This window comes from Scyliorhinus canicula, chromosome 6 (assembly GCF_902713615.1).
Source record: "Scyliorhinus canicula chromosome 6, sScyCan1.1, whole genome shotgun sequence".
NCBI lineage: Eukaryota > Metazoa > Chordata > Chondrichthyes > Carcharhiniformes > Scyliorhinidae > Scyliorhinus > Scyliorhinus canicula.
The window spans coordinates 182,059,285-182,085,051 of NC_052151.1; the positions used below are offsets into that span (position 1 = coordinate 182,059,285).

General features: G+C 48.2%; 1 protein-coding gene across 3 annotated transcripts in view; it reads left to right on the forward strand.

Moving 5' to 3' along the window:
• LOC119967704 (putative thiamine transporter SLC35F3) overlaps window positions 1-24,544 on the forward strand; it is a 177,785-nt gene extending 153,241 nt beyond the window's left edge. For all 3 annotated transcript variants that reach the window (XM_038800571.1, XM_038800572.1, XM_038800573.1), the window contains 4 exons: window positions 3,653-3,778; window positions 10,264-10,456; window positions 11,109-11,198; window positions 24,097-24,544. In XM_038800571.1, coding sequence (XP_038656499.1) covers window positions 3,653-3,778; window positions 10,264-10,456; window positions 11,109-11,198; window positions 24,097-24,347 — 660 coding nt within the window. In that variant the 3' untranslated portion in view covers window positions 24,348-24,544. The remainder of the gene's footprint in view (window positions 1-3,652; window positions 3,779-10,263; window positions 10,457-11,108; window positions 11,199-24,096) is intronic.
• Window positions 24,545-25,767: the final 1,223 nt, after the last annotated feature.

Sequence of the window (25,767 nt, forward strand, 5' to 3'; positions counted from 1 at the left end):
TTCACTATAATGACAGGTGTAACACTCCCTTCACTATAACGACAGGTGTAACAGTCCCTTCACTATAATGACAGGTGTAACAGTCCCTTCACTATAACGACAGGTGTAACACTCCCTTCACTATAACGACAGGTGTAACACTCCCTTCACTATAATGACAGGTGTAACAGACCCTTCACTATAACGACAGGTGTAACACTCCCTTCACTATAACGCCAGGTGTAACACTCCCTTCACTATAACGACAGGTGTAACACTCCCTTCACTATAGCGACAGGTGTAACACTCCCTTCACTATAACGACAGGTGTCACAGTCCCTTCACTATAACGACAGGTGTAACAGTCCCTTCACTATAACGACAGGTGTAACACTCCCTTCACTATAACGACAGGTGTCACAGTCCCTTCACTATAATGACAGGTGTAACACTCCCTTCACTATAATGACAGGTGTAACACTCCCTTCACTATAACGACAGGTGTAACACTCCCTTCACTATAACGACAGGTGTAACACTCCCTTCACTATAACGACAGGTGTAACACTCCCTTCACTATAACGACAGGTGTAACAGTCCCTTCACTATAACGACAGGTGTAACAGTCCCTTCACTATAACGACAGGTGTAACACTCCCTTCACTATAACGACAGGTGTAACAGTCCCTTCACTATAGCGACAGGTGTAACACTCCCTTCACTATAACGACAGGTGTAACAGTCCCTTCACTATAGCGACAGGTGTAACACTCCCTTCACTATAACGACAGGTGTAACACTCCCTTCACTATAACGACAGGTGTAACACTCCCTTCACTATAGCGACAGGTGTCACAGTCCCTTCACTATAACGACAGGTGTAACAGTCCCTTCACTATAACGACAGGTGTCACAGTCCCTTCACTATAACGACAGGTGTAACAGTCCCTTCACTATAACGACAGGTGTAACACTCCCTTCACTATAGCGACAGGTGTCACAGTCCCTTCACTATAACGACAGGTGTAACAGTCCCTTCACTATAACGACAGGTGTAACACTGCCTTCACTATAACGACAGGTGTAACACTCCCTTCACTATTGCGACAGGTGTCACAGTCCCTTCACTATAGCGACAGGTGTAACAGTCCCTTCACTATAACGACAGGTGTAACACTCCCTTCACTATAACGACAGGTGTAACAGTCCCTTCACTATAACGACAGGTGTAACACTCCCTTCACTATAACGACAGGTGTAACAGTCCCTTCACTATAACGACAGGTGTAACAGTCCCTTCACTATAACGACAGGTGTCACAGTCCCTTCACTGTAACGACAGGTGTAACACTCCCTTCACTATAACGACAGGTGTAACACTCCCTTCATTATAACGACAGGTGTAACAGTCCCTTCACTATAATGACAGGTGTAACACTCCCTTCACTATAACGACAGGTGTAACACTCCCTTCACTATAACAACAGGTGTAACACTCCCTTCACTATAACGACAGGTGTAACAGTCCCTTCACTATAATGACAGGTGTAACACTCCCTTCACTATAACGACAGGTGTAACACTCCCTTCACTATAACGACAGGTGTAACACTCCCTTCACTATAACGACAGGTGTAACAGTCCCTTCACTATAATGACAGGTGTAACACTCCCTTCACTATAACGACAGGTGTAACACTCCCTTCACTATAACGACAGGTGTAACAGTCCCTTCACTATAACGACAGGTGTAACACTCCCTTCACTATAACGACAGGTGTAACACTCCCTTCACTATAATGACAGGTGTAACAGACCCTTCACTATAACGACAGGTGTAACACTCCCTTCACTATAACGACAGGTGTAACACTCCCTTCACTATAACGACAGGTGTCACAATCCCTTCACTATAACGACAGGTGTAACAGTCCCTTCACTATAACGACAGGTGTAACAGTCCCTTCACTATAACGACAGGTGTAACAGTCCCTTCACTATAATGACAGGTGTAACAGACCCTTCACTATAACGACAGGTGTAACAGTCCCTTCACTATAACGACAGGTGTAACACTCCCTTCACTATAATGACAGGTGTAACAGACCCTTCACTATAACGACAGGTGTCACAGACCCTTCACTATAACGACAGGTGTTACACTCCCTTCACTATAACGACAGGTGTAACAGACCCTTCACTATAACGACAGGTGTAACACTCCCTTCACTATAACGACAGGTGTAACAGTCCCTTCACTATAACGACAGGTGTAACACTCCCTTCACTATAACGACAGGTGTAACAGACCCTTCACTATAATGACAGGTGTAACACTCCCTTCACTATAATGACAGGTGTAACAGACCCTTCACTATAACGACAGGTGTAACAGTCCCTTCACTATAACGACAGGTGTAACACTCCCTTCACTATAACGACAGGTGTAACAGTCCCTTCACTATAACGACAGGTGTAACAGCCCCTTCACTATAACGACAGGTGTAACAGTCCCTTCACTATAATGACAGGTGTAACACTCCCTTCACTATAACGACAGGTGTAACACTCCCTTCACTATAACGACAGGTGTAACAGTCCCTTCACTATAATGACAGGTGTAACAGTCCCTTCACTATAACGACAGGTGTAACAGTCCCTTCACTATAACGACACGTGTAACAGTCCCTTCACTATAATGACAGGTGTAACAGTCCCTTCACTATAACGACAGGTGTAACAGTCCCTTCACTATAACGACAGGTGTCACAGTCCCTTCACTATAATGACAGGTGTAACAGTCCCTTCACTATAACGACAGGTGTAACACTCCCTTCACTGTAACGACAGGTGTAACACTCCCTTCACTATCACGACAGGTGTAACACTCCCTTCACTATAACGACAGGTGTCACAGTCCCTTCACTATAACGACAGGTGTAACAGTCCCTTCACTATAACGACAGGTGTCACAGTCCCTTCACTATAACGACAGGTGTAACACTCCCTTCACTATAACGACAGGTGTAACAGTCCCTTCACTATAACGACAGGTGTAACAGTCCCTTCACTATAACGACAGGTGTAACAGTCCCTTCACTATAACGACAGGTGTAACAGTCCCTTCACTATAACAACAGGTGTCACAGCCCCTTCACTATAATGACAGGTGTAACAGTCCCTTCACTATAACAACAGGTGTCACAGCCCCTTCACTATAATGACAATTGAAAAATTCTGTCCAATTTGATACCATCTAATCTTGAGGTCAGTTGATTGCGATCTTTAATATTTGATTCGGTAACTGTAGAGAAGATATTTTGGTTTGTAGAGGAGCCAAAACAGCCACCGTTAAGATTTGGACATAATATTTGAGACAGTCACTGATAAATCCAACAGGGAATTCAGGAGAAATGTCTTTACATGGAGCGTGGTGAGAATGTGGAACTCAATCCCACTGGGAGTTACGTTAAATCTCAGAGATATTTCAGTGGAAGAAGCTAGATAATGACTGGAGCGAGAAAGGACTAAAAGGATCTGCTGACAGGGTGAGATAAAGAGAGCATAAACACTGGGTCGGGAGCAGTTGGATAAAATGCCTGTTCCTGTGCTTTGCATGCTACGTGTTTTAGTGCTGTGTGGTTAAACCAGCCTGTTTTTCTCTTTACACCAGATAGTGGCCGCCATCTTTGCCATGGCTGGCATAGTGATGATAACCTATTCAGATGGTTTTCACAGTCATTCTGTTATCGGGATCACTCTGGTGGTCGCCTCAGCCTCATTGTCAGCACTTTACAAGGTAATGATCATCAGCAGAAACACAACCAGCCTGCCAGGGATCTGAAGGCAAGAATATGGTGCAGCTTTGTGTTCTGGGGAGGAGTGGAAAATCTGGTTTGGTTAGGGGGTAGGGGGTACGTTTTGAACCGTGTCAGTATGTTTGAATCCTTCCACACATAGCTTGGGGTTCTAGCCGATTAATCAGGTACTGATTGATACCAAGACTGCGTACAGTACAAACCACAGTCTAACCTCAGCATACTGAGGGCAGCACGGTAGCACAGCGCTCGCACTGTGGCTTCACAATGCCAAGGTCCCAGGTTCGATTCCCCGCTGGGTCACTGCCTGTGTGGAGTCTGCACGTTCTCCCCGTGTCTGCGTGCATTTCCTCCGGGTGCTCCGGTTTCCTCCCACAGTCCAAAGACGTGCACTTTAGGTGGATTGGCCATGCTAAATTGCCCTTAGTGTCCAGAAAGGTTAGGAGGGGTTATTGGGTTCCAGGGATAGGGTGGAAGTGAGGGCTTAAGAGGGTCGGTGCAGACTCGATGGGCCGAATGGCCTCCTTCAGCACTGTATGTTCTATGTTCGAACGTATGAAGTTCTGCGACCCAGCGGACCCTTCTGTTCCCTTTGAGCATGAAGATCAAAGCTTCAAGACCCACTCCGTGGACTTAAGTTCATGATCCAGGCTGATGGCCTCATTGCAGCACTGAGGGAATGCTGCACTGTCAGGTGTGTCGCATTTTGGTTAAGGTGTTAAACCAAGGCCTTGCTTGGACTCGTGGGTGGATGGGTAGGATCCCATGGGCAGTACTTTGAAGACGAGCAGGGGAGTACTGGCAAGTAGAACATAGAACATTCCCTCAGTGCTACAATGAGGCCATCAGCCTGGATCATGACGCAGTTAGATATAGCAATTGGGCAAAGGGGATGGGGGAAGGAGGGCTCAGGCTATTGAGTTGGATGATCAGCCATGATCATAATAAACGGTGGGGTAGGCTCAAAAGGCCAAATGGCCTCCTCCTGCTCCTATTTTCTATGTTTCTATGATGTCCATCGAGGCCTGGGGCTTTGCCAGCCTGTAGATCCAACAAATCACAGTCCTACTTCTCTGATAATTGTAATTTTCCAGGGTTCCTCACTCCCATCCATTTCCTGATTTACAGCTATTTCTGGGATGTATCCTTTTTAGTGAAGGCTAATGCAAAATACCTGTTTATTCATCTTCCATCGCTTTGTTTTTTTCCATGATAAATTCTCCAGCCTCACTTTCTATAGGACCAACATTCACTTGTTAGCAGGATTCTTTCTTTTGGATATTTATAGAAACTCTTACCATCTGTTTTTATATTTCTGGCTAGCTTTCTCTCATACTCTAATTTCTCCCTCCTTATCGATCTTTTAGTCATCCTTTGCTGTTCTTTATATTCTGTCCAATCTTCTGACCATCCATCCGTCTTTGCGCAATTGTATGCTTTTTCTTTAAAAAGTATATTTACTAAGGTTTTACATTTTGGAGAATAATGCAACATAATTACAAAATAATACATCGCCATAAGCAAGGAACAAAAAAAGGCTCCGAATACATGAGTACAGAAAAAGACAGAGGGCGCGATTAACCGGCCTCGTCATTCACGACACTTGAGACATCTAGCAAGATTTAACTGAACCTCGCGGGACGTCGCGATCTGGATTGCTCCCTCGCTGGGCAAGATGGCTCATTTAAATATGTCTGCGCTTGATTCTCCCGGCTCCCGGGAACTAAGAGACTCCCCAGTGAGATCTCGCCCGGGTGCCGTTTAGCACAGGTCCACACAAACATGGACCAGGTGTAACAGCACCTGGGGGTTTTCCCAGGCCATTGGAGATCCATGGGCGGTCGGGGACAAGGCAGGGTGGCACCCCGGCTTTCCCTCTGGCACTGCCAAGATGCCTATGTGGCACTCCTCTCACCCTCAAACTGAATGTAAAATTCAATCATGTTATGGCTGCTGCTACCGAAGGGCATCTTCACTATGAGATTGTTAATTACTCCACCTTGCTGCACAATACCAGGTCTCGTATAGCCTGCTCTCTGGTTGGCTCACAATGGACTGTTCTAACAACCTGCCCCAAAAACACTCTATGAACACCTCATCGAGGCCACCTTTGCCCATCTGACTCTTCCAGTCTACATGAGATTAGAATCTCCCATGATTAGTCCAAAGATGTGCGGGTTAGGTGGATTGGCCATGCTAAATTGCCCATAGTGTCCTAAAAAGTAAGGTTAAGGGGAGGGGGGGTTGTTGGGTTACGGGTATAGGGTGGATACGTGGGTTTGAGTAGGGTGATCATGGCTCGGCACAACATCGAGGGCCGAAGGGCCTGTTCTGTGCTGTACTGTTCTATGTTCTTCTATGTTCTATGATTATCGCCCTGTCGTTCTGCCAAACACAAATAATTTCTTCCTTACTCTCCACCATACAATGTGGTTACTGTTAGGGAGCCTGTACACAACTCACACAAGTGACTTCTTGCCTTTACCATTTTTTATCTCTACCCAAACTGTTTCCAAGTTCTGGTTTCCTGAACATGGGTCAGCCCACACTATTGTGCTGATACAATCCATCCCCCCCATCTTTTCCGTGCTTCCTGTCCTTCCTAAAAATCCTGTACCCTTCAAAATTCTGGCCCCAATCCATGTTCTCCTGCAGCCATGCCAGTGGGCACTCTCAGTTCATCTGTTTTGTTTCGAATGCTTTGTTCCATCATCTGCCTGGCTCTATGACACTCCTCGGCCTCAGGTGGGTGAAGTATCAGCAGGAGCCACTACCCCCCAGTGGCATTGCTGAGCAATGATGAATCATTGGCCTCAGAATGGTTGGCAACCCTTAGTGAGTGGAACCTCTGCCCATGGGGGTTCTTGATTACAGGGAAAACCTGCTACTGCCCAGTTATGCAGCGGAGCTTTCCCAATGGTGGGCAAGAACCCCCCTTCCCCCCAACCCACCCCACCCCCACTCACCTGCCCCTCCCATCAAATGCCACCCTAAGATTCTCAACTTCAATGGGAAGAGATTGAGATCGCCCACAGCAAACTGGACAAATCTATTAATGGGTAAATACAAGAACATAAATGTAGAAAACACAGACATTTTGTTGGACCGAGGGGGGGGGGGGGGGGGGGGGGCAGTGGGTAGCACTGCTTAACATGGTGTAGTCCCAGTTTGTTCCGTGGAGGGAGCAAGAGCTCTACTTAGCAAACAGACATAGCCATTGGCAATTAAAGAGATAAGAGAACATAAAATGAAAAGCAGAAAACCATAGAAAAATACAAAAAAAGACACAGATTCTGTTAAATGGGAAAAAATACAAAGAACAGCAAAGGATGACAAAGCTGATAATAAAAGCCAGAAAGAGGGAGTTTGCAAGAAACTTGCAAAGTATATCAAAATTAACACGAAACAGCATTTTACAATTATGTTAGGCAAGACAAACAATGTGGGGGCCCTTTGAGAATTGCTGGCTGTGATACTCCTCAATGAACATAAAGCAATGGCTGACATTGTTGAAAACTTACTTTGCATCAATATCAACACTAAACAAAAAAGGTACATTTTGCTTTAAACGGGTGCCACAAACTCCACTCTCACACATGTAGCATCAAGAGCTGTCCCAAAAAATTCTCCCAGCTCTCCAGCAGTTTCCCCGTTCTTCACTACATCCGCTCATATTTTCCAAAGGCCTCCGACAATCATTCCACTTTGTCCGAGTTTTCAAGATATTAAGGAAGGCTTCGACAGACCCCCTCGTTCTCCTGTCATCTCAGACCTGACAGCATGAATTCCCAGAGACTCCTTCATCCAAACCCCTTATTAAATCCCTTTAAACTTTCTGGTCGGCTTTGGTAATCTGCCTTCTTCACAGAGAAATTTGCTTCTTTTCCTCATCCAACTTTCTGCTGACATGAAAGAACACTTCCTGAGAGAAACTTACTTCTTCTGCCCCAAGTGTTTCTGTGAGAACGACATTGTTTTCTACCCATAACCCAAACTGTAACTCGACTCTCCGTTCCTTGTCGATTATACTTTCACTTTAGCTAACTCTCAATTCCATACTGACCTGGGCCACATGATCACTTCACTTCAGTCTAATGACAACATTGTCAAGCCCACTTTTACTTCATCTCCCAGATGTCATCTTGATCTCACTTTGAATTTAAAGGAACATTTCAAAACATAAATGTCTTGCAAAGTTCAGCATTCATTGAATCCGTAGAATCCCTATAGTGCATTAGGAGGCCATTTGGCCCATTGAGTCTGTACCGACCCTCTGAAAGAGCATCCTACCTCGGTCGACTCCCCTGCCTTATCCCCATAGACCCACCTATCCTGCACATCTTTGCACATTGAGGGGCAATTTAGCATGGCCAATCCACCTAATCTGCGCACCTTTGGAATGTGGGAGGAAACCAGAGCACCCGGAGGGAACCCACGCACACACGGGGAGAACGTGCAAACTCCACACAGACTGTCCCATGTCATGTCACTCTGTTAATTAAGAAAAGTGAGAGAGGGAAACTAGTGAATTATAGACCAGTTAGTCGAACGTCTGGGAAGATTTTCTCTGGTGTATTTTGATCCCTGCTATCAGACTGAAATGTGGGTCAGGAACCTACACGTTTGGGAAACAATTGTTGATTGTGTTTTTACCTGAGGTGGTCAATTATTGGCTCGAGGGTGGGCTTCCCGACTGGATAAGGATGGGGGTGGTCTCTCTGAGGTAGAGGTCGAATCCGAGACCTCGCAGTTTGAAAGCTGTAGCAGCTGGGAATTGAGGGGGTGTCTTTAGAATTCTCTTCCCCACTGTATTCATTAATAACTGAGAGAATGGGATTGAGAAGCTTTGTGTTCAAACTTGCTGAAAGCTGAAAGGTAGGCAGCATTGTTATAGTGTCGATGGAAACATAACATTACAAATGTGAGGCCATTCACTTTGAACCAAGAAAGGATAGAACAGGAGACATTCTAAATAGCGAGAAACTAGAGACTGTGAAGGTTTAAAGAGACTTGGAAATCTAGGAATCAAAAAGCAAATGGCCTTTACATTCGAAGGACTAGAGCACAATGGGGTAGAAGTCTTGGTTAAGCTGTATAAAGCCATGAGTAGTCGACTCCTGGAATACTGCGATTAATTCCCGATACCGCACCATCGACAGCTAAGTTGATCTTGGAGAGAGTGTAACGTAGATTTACCTGGACTTCAAAGGTTACAGATTTAACAAACCGGTGTTATATTCCCTGCAATTTAACAGGTATCGCGGTAATGCGATCAAAGTTTTTAAGTACAGTAAGAAGTCTTACAACACCAGGTTAAAGTCCAACATGTTTGTTTCAAACACTAGCTTTCGGAGAACTGCACCTTCCTCAGGTGTATGAAGAGGTATGTTCCAGAAACATATATATAGACAAATTCAAAGATGTCAGACAATGCTTAGAATGCGAGCATTTGCAGGTAATTCAGTCTTTACAGATCCAGAGATAGGGGTAACCCCAGGTTAAAGAGGTGTGAATTGTCTCAAACCAGGGCAGTTGGTAGGATTTCGTAAGCTCAGGCCAGATGGTGGGGGGTGAATGTAATGCGACATGAATCCAAGATCCCGGTTGAGGCCGCACTCATGTGCGAAACTTGGCTATAAGTTTCGGCTCGGCGATTCTGCGTTGTCGCGCGTCCTGAAGGCCGCCTTGGAGAACGCTTACCCGGAGATCAGAGGCTGAATGCCCTTGACTGCTGAAGTGTTCCCCGACTGGAAGGGAACATTCCTGCCTGGTGATTGTCGCACGATGTCCATTCATTCGTTGTCGCAGTGTCTGCATGGTCTCGCCAATGTACCACGCTTCGGGACATCCTTTCCTGCGGCGTATGAGGTGGACAACATTGGCTGAGTCACATGACTTTTTAAGACAGCAGACAGGATAGATTGAGCAACAGTGTTTGAACTGGTTGGGGAATCTCGGATTAGGGGACACAGGCTAAAAATGAGAGGCAGGCCTTTCAGACGTGAGATTAGGAAACATTCCAACACACCTAAAGGGGTGATCAAAGGCATTAAACCTCTCTTCCGCAACTGGCGGTTGGTGCCAGAATTCTTACGTATTTAAAATCTGAATATGGCGTATTTTTGTTATTTAAAGGCATTAAAGGATATGAGGGGAATGAGGGCCAATGGATGGAGTTAGGTTGTAGATGACTCGTGGTCACATTGAATAGCAGAACAGGCTAATTCCTGTTCCTGTGCGTTCTGAGTTCTCTGAACTGTCCTGACCAATATTTATTCCTGAGCCAACACCTAAAAGCAGATGTTCTGGTCCTAATAAGATTGCGTTTTTTGGGAGCTTGCTGTGCACAGATTTGCTGGCATCTTTTCACCATTACATCAGTGTGACTACACTTCAAAAGTTCTGCAAAGCAGTTTGGGATGCCCGGAAGTCATGAAAGACACTAAATGCAACATCTTCCTTTCAGGTCTTGTTCAAGATGCTCCTGGGTAGTGCCAAGTATGGCGAAGCAGCCTTATTTTTATCCGTGCTGGGACTCTTCAACGTCACGTTCATCACGTGTGTTCCGTTGGCACTTTACTTCACCGGTGTCGAGCACTGGACCCCATTCAGCCACATTCCCTGGGAGAAACTGTGCGGGATGGCGATTCTCTTGCTGTGTAAGTCGTGAGGGGTTTCTGAGAAGTGAACAATGTCTACCCCTCCCCCCAATCTTACATTCTCTCTGCCATCATTACCGAGTCTGTGAATTAACTTCTCATTGAAACCCTCTGCAAATTTTGAGGGGTTGAGAGTGAGGTTGGAGAGGGAGGGAGGGAGGGGGGGAGGGGTTGTTATAATCATAGGGGTGGGTTTTTAAATGATTTCTTGGTCAATTGGTTACCTCTGAGGCAGAAGGTGGAGGGCCCAAGTTCTTCACCAGACACTGGAGTACACTATCCAGGCTGACACTCCAGTGTAGTACCGAGGGAGCGCTGCACTGTCAGAGGTGCCTTCTTTTGAGTAAGGCATTAAACGGAGGCCCCGGCTGCTCTCTCGGTAGATGTAAATATTTCTTGGCAATATTTAAAGAGGAACAAGGGAGATGTCCCCTCCTCCTGGTCAGTGGTTATTCCTCAGTCGACATCACAAAAAAGCAGATGAGCTGGCCACCCGTCATTGCTGCTTTTGGGATCTTGCTGTGCGTAATTACAACAGTGACTATGCTTCAAAAAGTGCCTCATTGACCGTGACATGCTTTGGAACCCTGAAAGGTGCTACATGCAAGTCTTTCATTTTCTAATCCGTGATTTCCTGCGTCTATTGTTTCAGCCTTTAACATCCTGATGAATTTTGGGATTGCGGTCACTTCCCCGACTCTGATATCAGTGGGAGTGGTCCTCAGTGTTCCTGTAAATGCCGGTAAGAATGTCTCTCTTTGCTTCTTTTCTTGGACAGGGCAGCACGAGGGGCAAAAAGAGCAAACCGCCTCTAAGCTGGAGATTGCTCTCCTGGCCGACCTCTGACTTTCTCTCCACCATAAACGACGATTCATCCAAAATTCCGAAGGGAAGTTTAGAGGGAGATTTGACAGAGGTGTTCAAAATCGTGATGGCTTTTGATGAGTTGATCGGGAACATCGGCTTAAGGGCAAAATTGAAGGTGGGGAAGAGTGAGGCCTTGTATTTTGGATCTGAGAAAGATTGATGAGTGCCGTCGAGTTGGTGAGAAACCCGGAGATGTGGAGGAACAGAGAGATTCAGCAGCCCAATGACAAGAATAAATCACTAAAATCTAGTGGAGAGGTCGGACAAAAACCCGTTAAAGCTGATGGAATGCTGGTCTTTCCCTCAGAGGGCTGGGATACTAGGAGCTGGATGTTTGTCACAGTTGTACAGAGCTCTGGTTAGACTCTAGCTGGAGGAACTGCGATCACTTCTGGTCACTGCGCCTCAGGAAGGATATATTGACCTTGAAGAGGGTCAGCACAGGTTCACCAGAATGATACCACGGTGACAAGGGTTAAGATTTGAGACCAGTTTATTGAGACAAAGCTTGCGTTCTATTATGATCCAGCAGTGGCTGGATACTGGGCAGCACGGTAGCACAAGTGGATAGCACTGTGGCTTCACAGCACCAGGATCCCAGGTTTGATTCCCCACTGGGTCACTGTCTGTGCGGAGTCTGCACGTTCTCCCCGTGTCTGTGTGGGTTTCCTCCGGGTGCTCCGGTTTCCTCCCACAGTCGAAAGAAGTGCAGGTTAGGTGGATTAGCCATGATAAATTGCCCTTAGTGTCCAAAATAGTTAGTTGGGGTTATTAGGTTACGGGGATAGGGTGGAAGTGTGGGCCTAGGTGGGTCGGTATAGACTCGATGAGCCAAATGGCCTCCTTCTGCACTGTATGTTCTATGTAACCCCAATATTTTATCTTAATTTTGTCATACTGTGAGGAGAGGGGTGATTGCACGGAGAAATAGGGATATGGTATTAAAACAAACTTCATTACTAACACAGGATTAAAATATCTTTATCACACCTGGAAATAGTTTACAATTACCCCTTAAACAATACTCCTCAATACAGTGAATACAATACCCTAAATTGCTATCTTTGTTCCCACTTAAACAACAAGAAAATAAATAATCTCATCTCACAATCCACCAATGGCACAGAGGAATATTTATTTACGGAGATATTCTTTGAGAAAGAGATCTATTGACATTACTTTACAGAAAAGATCTGACTCCTATCAGAAATTCTGGCTGTATGTCTTTAAAAGCTGTTTCAACTGGTTTGTTTCAGCTCTCCCATGTCCTCAGACAAGTCTGCATTGCTTTAAATACTGTTAATCCCTTTTAACTAATTTACAGTGAGAGCAGAATTGCCTCACTTCTAGACACAGCTTCAGCCACACCAGAACTGATCTGAAAATGCTTTCTCAAAAAGCCTGATGTCTCTGCTCCATCCAGCAATTACATCATCTCACCAAGCTGATAACTAATTAACTCCCCAGGAATCCACTTCATCAAAACAAAATTGTATGAGCCAAAACTTTGTATGATGGTTAATTGAACTTCTGGCTCCTAAAAGCTTTGTTGTCTTTCAAACCAAGATTATTTTTGAAACATGCCTTCAGCAGTTAAACACGCTCTAAGCCAGGCTTTTAACCCTTACTTTACCAAATACTTATCATACAATATAGCTGAACTCCTACACAATCATTACAATTCCCTTAGGTGTAGAAGATAAACAAATTGTCTAACTGAGGCATTTAAGATGATATAACGGAGGTGACAGGGTAAATAAAGTATTTCCTCTGGGGGAGTGTCGAGTACAATTGAGGCTTGGCATTAAAATGTGAGCCAGGCTATTCAGGGATAATCAGGAAACACTTCTTCAAGTGGCGGAAATCTAGAACTCGCACGCCAGCTGCTTGAGGGGGGGGAGTCAATTGAAAATTTCAGAACTGTGGTTGATAGGTTTTAGTTGGGTATAAAGAGTTTTGGAACCGAGGAGGGTACACAGAGTTAAGATGCAGATCGAACTGAATGGCAGCTGAACGGGTTGGAGGGGCTGAGAGGTCTCCTGTTCCTCCCTTCCTCGGAGGGTCAGTGACAAGTGGCCAGACCCTGACCGGGCCTGTGGTCCCAGCTGATTCTGAGACACAGGCGCCAGGGTAGGTTCGACTCTTCAAACCCAAACTCCAGGACCCCGTGCCAACTGGTGGCATTTATTTTTTTTAAATATTTCTTATTCTCCATTTTCATATTTTCTCCCAAATGTACACACAACAATTAACAATAATCAGTAATGAATGTAATGTCAATCCCCATATCAATAACAACGATCCCATCCGCCGACCCAACCCCAGACATTGGCCCACATGTTAACATAAACAAATAACAAAAAGGAATCAGGAATCACCCATAGTCAACATCAGGGGGCTGCTGAATGTGATAATTACCGCCCCCCACCCCCCCCCCCCCCCCCCCCCCCAGAACACCAGAGGTGATTGTCTCCCTGGACGCAGAAAAGGCCTTCGACTTCGGGTCGAATGGAGCTCCCTCCTCGAGGTACTGGAACGATTTGGGCTCGGAGCGGGATTCACCACCTGGGTGAGGCTCCTGCACAATGCTCCCAAAGCGAGCGTCCGAACTAACACCAACAGCTCTAAATACTTCCAGCTACAGAGAGGAACATGACAGGGCTGCCCCCTGTTCCCACTCTTGTTCGCGCTAGCGATCGAACCCCTGGCGATAGTCCTGCGGTACATGAAAAGCTGGGAGGGAAACCGGAGAGGAGACAGAGAGCACAGAGTCTCACTCTATGTAGATAACCTGCTCCTCTATGTCTCGAAGCCATAGGAGTGACTGAAGGCAATACTGTAAATACTGAAAGAGTTTGGAACCTTCTCAGGCTACAAACCTAACCATGGGCAAAAGCGAGGCATTCCCAGTGAACCCAAACAGGGGATGAAGAGAGCTAGAGGGGCTCCCATTCAAAACGGCCCAGAACAGATTCCGCTAACTGGGGATCCAGATACAGTAGTCCCCCTTTATAACGCGGGTGTTGGGGTCCAAGACAGCCACCCGCGTTGTATCCGAGCCGCGGATATCCATGATGGGTGTTTTAAATTTATTTAAAAATCTATGCTAGCGCTTCCCATTGTGAGTCTACGGGGGGCGGGGGGAGAGGTCAGACCCCCGTAGACTCACAATGGGAAGCACTAGCATAGATTTTTAAATAAATTTAAAACCCCCATCGTGGATCCAATTAAAACAGTGTCAATTTCAGCGGCCGGCTCACTTTGATCCGGAGAGGGAAGCTGCTCTCACTGAAGCAATCAGCTGGCCGCTGAAATTGACACTGCCCGCTGCTCTCTCCCTCCAATCAGAAACATTAAAACTTCAAAGTTGGATTGGAGGGAGAGAGCAGTGGGCAGTGTCAATTTCAGTGGCCGGCTGATTGCTTCAGTGAGAGAGCAGCTTCCCTCTCCGGATCAAAGTGAGCCGGCCGCTGAAATTGACACAACTGACAGTTGGGGTCCATAAGCCCCCCCGCGGTATATCGCGAACCGCGGTATTGCGGAGCGCGGTATAACGGGGGACTACTGTAGTCAGAGACTGGACACAGATCCCCAAGTGGAACCTGACCAGCCTGGTGGAGGAAGTAAGAAGGGACCTTCAAAGGCGGGGCTCACTCCCACTCTCCCTGGCGGGGAGAGTGCAGACGATCAAGATGAACGTACTGCCAAGGTTCCTCTTCCTGTTTAGATCCATCCTGATCTTCATCCCCAAGGCATTTTTCCAAAACATAGACAGGCTAATCATGGTGTTTGTGTGTGTGTGTGTGTGTGTGTGTTGGGGGGGGGAAGAACCCGAGAATTCCTAAACTGACACTGCAAAGAGGGAAAGTCAGAGGGGGTCTGGCTCTGCCGAACCTACAATACTACCACTGGGCAGCAACGGCAGAAAAAGTGAGGGGATGGGTGCAAGAACCCGACACAGATTGGGTACAAATGGAGGAGGTATCCTGTAAAGGAACAACCCTCTGGGCCCTGGCCACAGCAGCTCCCACCCTCCTCAACAAGAGACACAACAAGCCCAGTGGTAGCAGCCACACTGAGAACACGGACCCAGCTGAGACAACACCGGGATAACCAAAATGTCCCCCATGGCCCCCATATATGGCAATCACAGATTCCCCCCAGCCATGCAGGATTCCACCTTCAAAAGATGGAGGCGGGATGGGGAACCACAAGAGATGGAGGCGGGATGGGGAAACCACAAGAGAAGAGAAAGGGTGCTCAAACCAAAGTGGGGGCGGAGAGGAAGGAGAGGATATCATAGACCGATCCAGAGGGCAGCAAATGTACGCACAGTCAAATGAAGGACAAAATAAACCTCTCTGTAAAATAAAGCAAATTAGCGCGGGCATGAAACATGTAATGTATATAAGTAACAACTGTTTCTAAATATGAGAAAAGCCAATAAAAAGTTTTTTTTAAAAAAAAGGAATCACCCATTGTCACTATTAACATATACAGTCCCCCTCCCCCCAACCCTCGCAGCCCCCCCCTCCCCCTAATGTTTGATGTGATCCAAAATTGTAGAACCCCTCCATCCTTCCCCTCAGTTCAAATTTGACCTTTTCAAATTTGTCCCCCCGCCACGCCAGGGCACAGGGTGGAGAGGCTGCTCTCCACCCTAACAGGATCCGCCTTTGGGCGATCAACGAGGCGAAGGCTACAATATCTGTCTCCGCACCCGTTTCCAATCCCGGCTGGTCCGACACCCCGAATATGGCCTCCCAAGGGCCCGGGTCCAGTTTCACGTGCACCACTTTAGAGATTACCCTAAACAACTCCTTCCAGTAATCCTCCAGCTTTGGACAGGACCAAAACATATGAACGTGGTTTGCGGGGCCTCCCCTGCAACGCTCACACACACCTTCTACCCCCTCAAAGAGCCGGCTCATCCTCGCCCTCATGAGGTGCGCTCTATACACCACCTTCAGCTGTATCAGCCCCAACCTCGTGTACGAGGTGGAGGCGTTCACTCTCCGGGGCACCTCACACCAGAACCCCTCCTCAATACCCTCTCCCAACTCTTCCTCCCACTTTGCTTTGATCCCTTCCAGTGGTGCCTTCTCCTCCTCCAAAATAGCCCCGGAAACCACCGATACTACCCCCTTCTCCAGTCCCTCTGTCGTTAGCACCTCCTCTAGCAATATGGAAGCCGGCTCTGCTGGGAATCTCTGCATCTCCTTTCTGGCAAAATCCCAAATCTGCATGTATCTAAACACTTCTCCCTGCTCCAGCCCATACTTCACTCCCATTTCCTTCAATCCCGCAAAACGACCCACAAGAAATAAATCTTTTAGCATCCTAATTCCTTTCTCCTCCCATCTCTGAAAATTTCCATCCCACCTCCCTGGCTCAAATCTGTGGTTCTCCCGAATCGGCATTTCCCTTGACCCTGTCCCCAACCCGAAGTGTTGGCGAAACTGCCTCCAAATTCTCAATGAAGTTATTATTACCGGACTCCCTGAGTATTTCCCCGGGGCCATCGGGAGCAGCGCTGTTGCTAGTGCTTTCAATCTCGACCCCCTGCACAAACTCTCCTCCATTCTGACCCACTGGGAATCAATCCCTCTGACCCAGCTCCGCACCTTCTCCACATTCGCCGCCCAGTAGTAGTACATCAGGTTCGGGAGACCCAAACCCCCTGCCTGCCTTCCCCTCTGTAGCAGCACCTTTCTAACTCTGGCCACCTTCCCTCCCCATATGAACGAGATAATCCTTCCTTCAATCTCTCTGAAAAAATGCCTTTGGCTGGAAAATCAGCAGGCATTGAAAAATAAACAGAAATCGCGGCAGCACATTCATTTTAACCGCCTGTACCCGGCACGCCAGTGACAGGGAGACCATCCCACCTTGCCAGATCAGCTTTCACTCTCCCCACCAAACTAGAAATGTACCGGCGGAGCCCCCCCCCCCCCCCCCCCCCCCCCCACTCCCGGGCAATCTGCACCCCAGGTACCTAAAGTGAGTCCCTGCCCTACAGAATGGCAGCCCCCCCACCCCCGGCTGAGACACCACAAATTATTCACTCTTGTCTAGATTTAATATGTACCCTGAGAAAGACCCAAACACCCGAAGCAGCTCCAGTATTCCTCCTATTGACACACTCAGTTCCAACACGTATATCAGCAAGTCATCGGCACATAATGACACCCTATCTCTATCCCCCCCGTACTATTCCTTTCCATACGCCCCAAACTTCTTAATGCGATGGCCAATGGCTCAATTGCGAGTGCAAACAGCAGGGGGGACATAGGACATCCCTGCCTCGTCTCACGGTGGAGAGAAAAGTATTCTGAGCTGATATTGTTTGTGCGGACACTCGCCTTCGGCTCCTTGTATAATAGCTTTACCCAGTTCACATATCTGGGTCCAAACCGCTCCAGAACTGCCATCAAGTACCCCCATTCTACCCAGTCAAAGGCCTTCTCAGCGTCCAGTGCTACAACCACCTCTGTTTCCTTCCCCCTCTGCCGGTGCCATAACCACATTCAAAACCCTCCTAATGTTCGAAAAAAGCTGCCTCCCTCTCACAAACCCCGTCTGATCTTCACCTACCACCTTCGGGAGGCACACCTCCAGCCTACCCGCTGGTACCTTCGCCAATTTGCGTACACGTTTAAAAGTGATTTGGCCTATACGACCCACACTCCGTCGGATCCTTATCCTCTTTAAGCATCAGTGAAATCGATGCCTGCCCCAAGGTTTGCGGCAGCACTCCCTTCCCTATCGCCTCTTCAAACATCCCTACCATCAGCGGTACCAGCTTATTAAAATTTTTTTTTATAGTATTCCACCGGAAATCCATCCGGCCCTGCCACCTTCCCCGACTGCATCCTCCCAATCGCATCTTTTATCTCCTGCTCCACTATCGCTCCTTCTAATGTAGCCCTGTCTCCCTCCCCTAAACTCGGGTACTCCAGCCCATCTAGAAATTCCTGCATCTCCCGGCCTCCCCCAGGTGGCTCTGACCTGTACAACCTCTCATAGAATTCCTTAAAGACCTTGTTAATCTGATCTGGAGCTCCCACCAACTTCCCTGCCCTGTCCCGCACCTGGACAATTTCCCTTGCCGCAGCCTCCCTACGGAGCTGACCCACTAACATACCTTCTCTCCATGCTCGTAAACTGCCCCCCTTGCTCGCCTCAATTGGCGTACCGCCTTCCTGGTAGATAGTCGGTCAAAGCTCGCCTGGAGTTCCTTCCTCTTTTCCAATTTCGCTGGGTCCCTATTTTCTGCATACCTGTCGACTTCCAGCATCTCATCTATTACCCTCTGACACTCCAACCTCTCCTCTTTGTCTAGCCTAGCCTTGAATGAGATCACCTCACCCCTCACCACCGCCTTTTAAAGCCTCCCAGACTCATCCGCTAACAACCCCACATCCAGCCTCCATAGCAGGCATTGTCCTCTCTCCACACTAACCCGTAGATCCACCCAATGTGGGGCATAATGCGACACTGCGATTGCAGAGTACTCAGTATCCTCCACCCCCTGGTATTAGAGCCCTGCTCAGAACAAAAAAGTCGATCCGAGAGTATATCTGATGGACATGGGAGAAAAAGGAAAACTCCTTCACCCTTGGCCGTGCAAACCTCCATGGATCTACTCTCCCCATCTGTTCCATAAACCCCTTCAATTCCTTTCCCGCAGCTGGCACCCTCCCTGTCCTGGATTTTGACCAGTCCATTTCTGGATCAATGACTGTGTTAAAGTCTCCTCCCATGATCAAGTTATGTGACTCTAAGTCTGGGATCTTACCTAAACCCGCCTCATAAATTCCACATCGTCCCAATTCAGAGCATATATATTCACGAGTATCACCCACTCCCCTCCAGCTTCCCACTCACCATTATGTACCTGGCCCCCGTATCTGACACGATTCTCCCTGACTTGAATACCACTCGTTTGTTGATCAAGATCACTACACCCCCCGGTCTTTGAGTCCAGCCCTGAGTGGAATACTTGGCTAACCCACCCCTTTCTCAATCTCGTCTGGTCTGCAACCTTTAGGTGTGTCTCTTGTAGCATTGCCACATCCGCCTTCAGCCCCCTCAAATGCGCAAAAACGCGAGCCCTCTTGACCGGCGCATTCAACCCTCTAACGATCCATGTAATCAGCCTGGTCGGGAGGGCTCAACGCCCCCCCCCTCCCCCGCCAACTAGCCATCACCCTTTTTAGGCCAGCCTCTAGCTCGCGCCCTCCGCCTCCTCAAGCCTCACCTAGGGCATTCGCCGCTCCCGACCTCCCATTTGTCCCCGAGTAACAGTTCCTCCCCTGTCAGCAAAGCAGCCGCCCCTCTTTCCCCCCCCCCCCCCCCCCCCCCCCAGCAACAGGACTAGAAACCCAACCCCCCCATATCGAGCTCCAGCTTAACACCTGCTCGCCCCCCACTGTGCTTCCGTGAGTCAGCTGACCCAAGCTGACTTGATAGCTCCCGCCCCTGGCACCAAGCAGTCTGTCTCCCCATTGTTCTCTCCCCTCTCCCCCTCACTTGGACAGACATATTCAAAGCATCACATTCCCCAGTAAACACACATCAGAAAAAACAGTGAAGAAACAGCCACTTTAAGAAAAAAGACCAAAAACAGAACCAACCCCAAATTCCATCCCCCCACTAATCAGCTCTCCGCAAGACAAAGTTACCATTAGCCATCCAAGCAGCCTCTTATTGCATATAACACTACTTATACTCATACAGCCCAGCACAACAAATCACCACCACAGTACTCTCCAAGGCTTCAGTGTCCTTTAGTTCACCTCCAGTCTCTTTTCTTTAATAAAAGTCCATATTTCGTCTGGTGTTTCTAAGTAGAAGACCCGTTCCTCATGTGTGACCCACAGACGGGCTGAGTACAACATCCCGAACTTCATCCCCTTAAACAGGGCTGTTTTTGCCCGATTAAACCCAGCTGGCCTCTTGGCCAAATCCCAGCCCAGGTCGATAAATGCGTAGCTCACAGTTCTCCCACCTGCTGCTCCGTTCTTTCTTGGCCCACAGCAGAACATGTTCCTTGTCCAGGAATCGGTGAAAGCGTACCACCATCGCCCTTGGCGGCTCGTTCGCTCGGGGCTTCTTCGCAACGGCTCTGTGCGCTCTATCCACTTCCAGGGGCCGAGGGAACGCCTCAGCCCCCATCAACTTCTCCAACATGTCTGTCACATAAGCCCTCGCATCCGATCCCTCACTGCCTTCAGGAGGCCGACAATTCTCAGATTCTGCCTCCTGGACCTGTTCTCCAGGTCCTCCAGCTTCTCCTGCATTCTTTTCTGGTGGGCGTTCACCATCTCCACCTTGGTCTCCTGCACGGTTATGTACTCCTCGTGCTCGGACACCTTTCTGCCCACCTCCTGGATCGCTCTTCCATGGGTCTCTTGATTCTGCACAACTTGATCAATCGAAGACTTAATCGGGTCCAGCATGTCCTTCTTAAGCTTGGCAAAGCAATCTTCAAAAAACTTCATCAGCTGCTCCGTCGACCACTGTGCCGTCTCCCCGCGGCTCTTTCTCTCTGCCATGCTTTCCCGCATTACCAGCTCTGCTCGCGTCTTCCTTACAGGACTTTGACTTTTCACACGGCCACTTCTGGTCCAATTCTCCATACACTGGAGGGGGATTTCTCCTGACCATCTTACACTTCACCGATTTATCCCATAAAATCCAGAAAAAAACGGGGGTAAAAGGACCAAAAGTCCGTCAAATCCTATCAAATGTGCGACCTACATGGCCGCCATCGGAAGTCAAACTTCAACCTTTTAAGCAAACTATTTTAAAATCTATTTTACACTCTTTAGAGCCAATATTAAAATCTTACTCCATGACTGCATGTTTGTTTTAATGCTATTGTCTCCCAAAGCTCCTCTGGACCAACCCTTGCCCACTGTGTGTTTCTGGATGGCACGAACCGACCAATTCTGTTTTGAGTTAGCAATGGGCAGGGGACAGAAATTTCAACCCAGAGAGGCCTCCGGATCCTGAAACCTCGATGCAACAAACCCAGAGCTTGTAGCTGAATAAAATATTCAGACAAACTATTTTGGTCCTCAGTCAGAGGAACTAGGATCGCCCTGAAATGAAGGCCTGGGCGGAGGGACATCCTGCAAAATCCATCCGACCCAGCCTTCATCTGAGGTTAGCACTACTGCCTCACGGTGCCGAGGTCTCAGATTCGATCCCGGCTCTGGGTCACTGTCCGTGTGGAGTTTGCACATTCCCCCCGTGTCTGAGTGGGTTTCACCCCCACAACCCAAAGATATGCTGGTAAGGTGGATTGGCCACGCTAAAGTGCCCCCTTAATTGGAAACAATGAATTGGATACTCTAAATTTTAAAATAAATAAAAAAAATTTTAAAACTCTCTGAAATGGCCGAGCCATCAAGGGCAATTAGGGATGGGCAGTAAATGCTGGCAAGCCAGCGATGCCCATGGCCCATAAAAGAATAAATTAAAAGGCAAACAGATATTGTTGGTACTAAATCCGATTAATCAGACTGGTATGTTTTTCCATAGTGTTCGGTGGACGCGCTGTCCAACAATTCTGGCCCTCTAACCGGGAAATGTCTGAGCTTGTGATTGGAAACCTGTTTTGAGGAATTGTAAAATCTTAAAGAGCTGAAGTGCTTCCAAACCCCCCCCCCCCCCCCCCCCCCCCCCACACACACACACACACACACTCTCAATTCAACAAAAGCCAATGTGCCTGTAAAACATATGAGTAAAAACCCCCAAATCATTTTTAAAGGTTAAGAAAAATCCCAGCAAGAGTTTGTTTGGTTTAAATGACTGGGAAGTTTGTAAACTGGACCATGCAGAAGATCGAGACATGGTATAAGGTGGCTGGCTGCTTTACAGCAGCACAATAATTGCTGCTTCTGCCCCAGTCACTGAGAGACATAATTCAGTATTTATTCAGTTTGATTTCCAATAGCTAATAAATCGAGGTTAAGTGATGGCAGAAGCTGAAATTGATACAATAAATTGCATTAAGCCCGAGGTTGGGGTCAGCCTGACAGTGATCCCTTTGCCTCTGTCAGTATGATTAATTCCCAGCAACTCAATTAATTCCCACACGTTCAGTCAGGCATTTCAAACCGAGGTTACAGCCATCCTGTTTTGCCTCTTGATGTACGTCCCGGGCTCTGTAACATTGCCTGGATTTTAGCTGCAGTGAATATCTTGGGCAGGGCCAACACTTTACCCAGCACATCTAAGTCCGTGTTGTCATAAGACCATAAGACACAGAAGCAGAGTTAGGCCACTCGGCCCATCGAGTCTGCTCTGCCATTCAACGATGGCTGATATTTTTCTCATCCCCATTCTTCTGACTTCTCCCCATAACCCCTGATCCCCTTATTAATCAAGAAACTATCTATCTCTGTCTTAAAGACACTCAGTGATTTGGTTTCCACAGCCTTCTGCGGCAAAGAGTTCCACAGATTCACCACCCTCTGGCTGAAGAAATCCCTGCTCATCTCTGTTTTAAAGGATTGTCCCTTTAGTCTGGGATGGTGTCCTCTGGTTCTAGTTTTTCCTACAAGTGGACACATCCACTCCATGTCCACTCTGTCCAGGCCTCGCCGTATCCTGTAAGTTTCAATAAGATCCCCCCTCATCCTTCTAAACTCCCAACGAGTACAGACCCAGAGTCCACAACTATTTACATTAACCATGTCATATTTAATATGGTTGGGCTGCACTAGTTTCCCATCCACCGGGGTCAGGGTGGGAAGTGCCAACCACTCTGCAACTCTCTGGGCACGCTGTATCCAGGGCAACCTGAACTCAGGCTGTCACACTGTCACAGGTTGAGATACTGCTGACTTTTGATAGCCGGTGTGCTTCTCAGCCTCGGTCCTTATTGGCTCCACTGAGCTCTTTCTCCACAGTTCCGTATTCCCATAAGGGCAACACTGCCAGTCAGTGCTGGCGCTCTGCAGAGGGCTATGTCACCAATGTTCTGTTACGCTTCTTCATGTAGCATAAGCTGCTTCCTTGATGTATGCTCTGACAAAGGAAGGGTCAGACTTGGAGATAGGTTTAACACATTGATTGAACAGTTAACAAATCTCCTACTTGAGTTCGACTCTCCTGCTAATCTTACTATAGTAACTCAGTCTAACTAACCAGTTTGCTCTAAGCCATGCGGTGGGTGTGATGCTTCTGATCTGCCCCTGTCCTTCTCTCTAAGTGTCGCCTGTGGAAAGAGAAAGAGCATGTGTGCCCTGTCACAACCAAGACCCCTTGAAACCTCATGGGTACTGAGAGGGAGCCGCCTGGTTGATCACTGTGCCTCAAGAGATGGAAATCTGCCACCCTTACCCAATCCGGGACTCAAGTCCCACATTAAAATGGTTGACTGTTAACCCCCCTCTGGGTCTGGCGAGCCACTCGCTTGGATCAAGAAGAAGGCCCAACAGCACCTCCTGATGGTATTCGTTTATTGTCACGTGTTCCGAAGTACAGTGAAAAGTATTGTTCCAAGTGCAGCTCAAACAGATCATTTCGTACATGGAAGAAAATACGTAATAGGGCAACACAAGGTAAGAAATTAGTACGGTTCTAGATCTAAAAAGAGGATCTATGTGAGCGAGCTCGCAGAGAGTCGCCACGCTCCGGCGCCATCTTGGTTAGGAAACTGGAGAGCAATAGATGGGAGGCCTGAGAATGAATGATAGCCTCGTGCCAGATCTTAACATTGGTCGTTGGTTCTCTGCCCCCACCCCACCCCCCCACAGTTGCTGAAGCGTATTCCAGCGACATCGTGTTCAACAGCGTGCGAGTCGTTGCCATCCTGATCATCTGCCTGGGCTTTCTGCTGCTGCTGCTGCCGGAGGAATGGGACCGACTAGCTGTGGAGTTCATCTCCCGCTTCAAAGTCAGCAAGAAGGAGGAGGTTATCGAGGAGCGTGGGGAGCCGGGCTTCACAGGACAAAGCCGCAACAAGGGCTCGCGAACCTCCACGGCGACTTTCGCACACTCATTCTAGTGGACAGAGCCCAGCAAACTTTACATCGCAAGAGGTTTTAAAAAAGACATTTTCTGATATAAGGCAGGAACACACATTTAGCTCATATTGCATATGGGTGCCTATTTCGTAGGGATATTTCTATGGGGTTGAGCATATTGTCTAATTGCGTGTACTTTTTGGGCCCACAGGTTTGTGGTCAGGTGGCCACTGAAGGGATGGGGAAGGGGATTGGGGGGGTCTTTCAAAGAACCAGCCAGCCTTCTGGTTAGTTTTTGTTGTCCCACAGGTACCGGCCAGGAGGATGGAGTGGGGGGGGGGGGGGGGGTGAATTAACCTCCGCATGGGGCGAGCGATGACAAACTGACTTCCCGTTTTAAACCTTACCCGATTTTCCATTTCCCTTGGGTGCGGTGTCATCTCGACTCCGCCCGAATGCCTGCCATTTCCTAGCGGTGTCATCTCAGCACCGCCCACATGCCCACCATTTCCAATGACAAATGTGCAGAGATGTTGGTGGGAGAGGGGGACAGTGCCATTTATGTTTTGGTGACCACCCGCATGGGCAAGGCTGCTTTTGTATGACGGAGCGTGGTTCAGGTAGATTTTACAAAGAATTTAATGCAACTCTTTCATCATCTGCCTGACATCATCTTCTCTGTTAGATCCTGGGAATTCCAATAGCATTCCCAACACGTGGTTGGCGGAATGTTGACTGGTGTAATCCACCCCCCAAATGTTTAAACTCTTTATTCCCTCGACTCAGCATTGCCAATTGAATTATAAGGGCTAGCGTGAGCAGTCCTTTTAAGGACTGCATAATATTCAATTTTTTTGGCTACTGGTCAAGAATTTAGAGTTTAAAGATGGTGGGCATGATTCTCCGCCCCCCACGCCGGGTGGGAGAATAGCGGGAGGGGCTCCCGACATTTTTCACGCCCTCCCGCTATTCTCCCCCCCCCCCCCCCCAAACGCCCGAACCACACCACGAATCGCCACTCGCCATTTTTTACGGTGAGCGGCGATTCTCCGAGGCTGATGGGCGAGCGGCCGGGCCTTCAAGCCCGTTTCAACACGGCAGCAAACACACCTGCTCGCTGCCATCGTGAAACGGGCGTCAGAGGCCCGATTGGCACGGGAGCACCACGACTGTGCTCGGGAGGGGACAGGCCCGCGATCGGTGCCCACTGATCGTCGGGCCAGCGTCCAAAACAGACGCACTCTTTCCCCTCCGCCACCCGGCAAGATCAAGCCGCCACGTCTTGCCGGGCGGCTGAGGAGAAAAACGACAACTGCACATGCTCTGGTTGGCGTTGTCCAACATGCGCATGCGCGGCTGATGTCATCGGACGCGTCAGCCGCCATGACGCTTGACGTCAAGGCCGTGCCGCCGTGACGCACGGGGCCGCGCTCCTAGCCCCGCCCGGGGGGGAGAATCGGC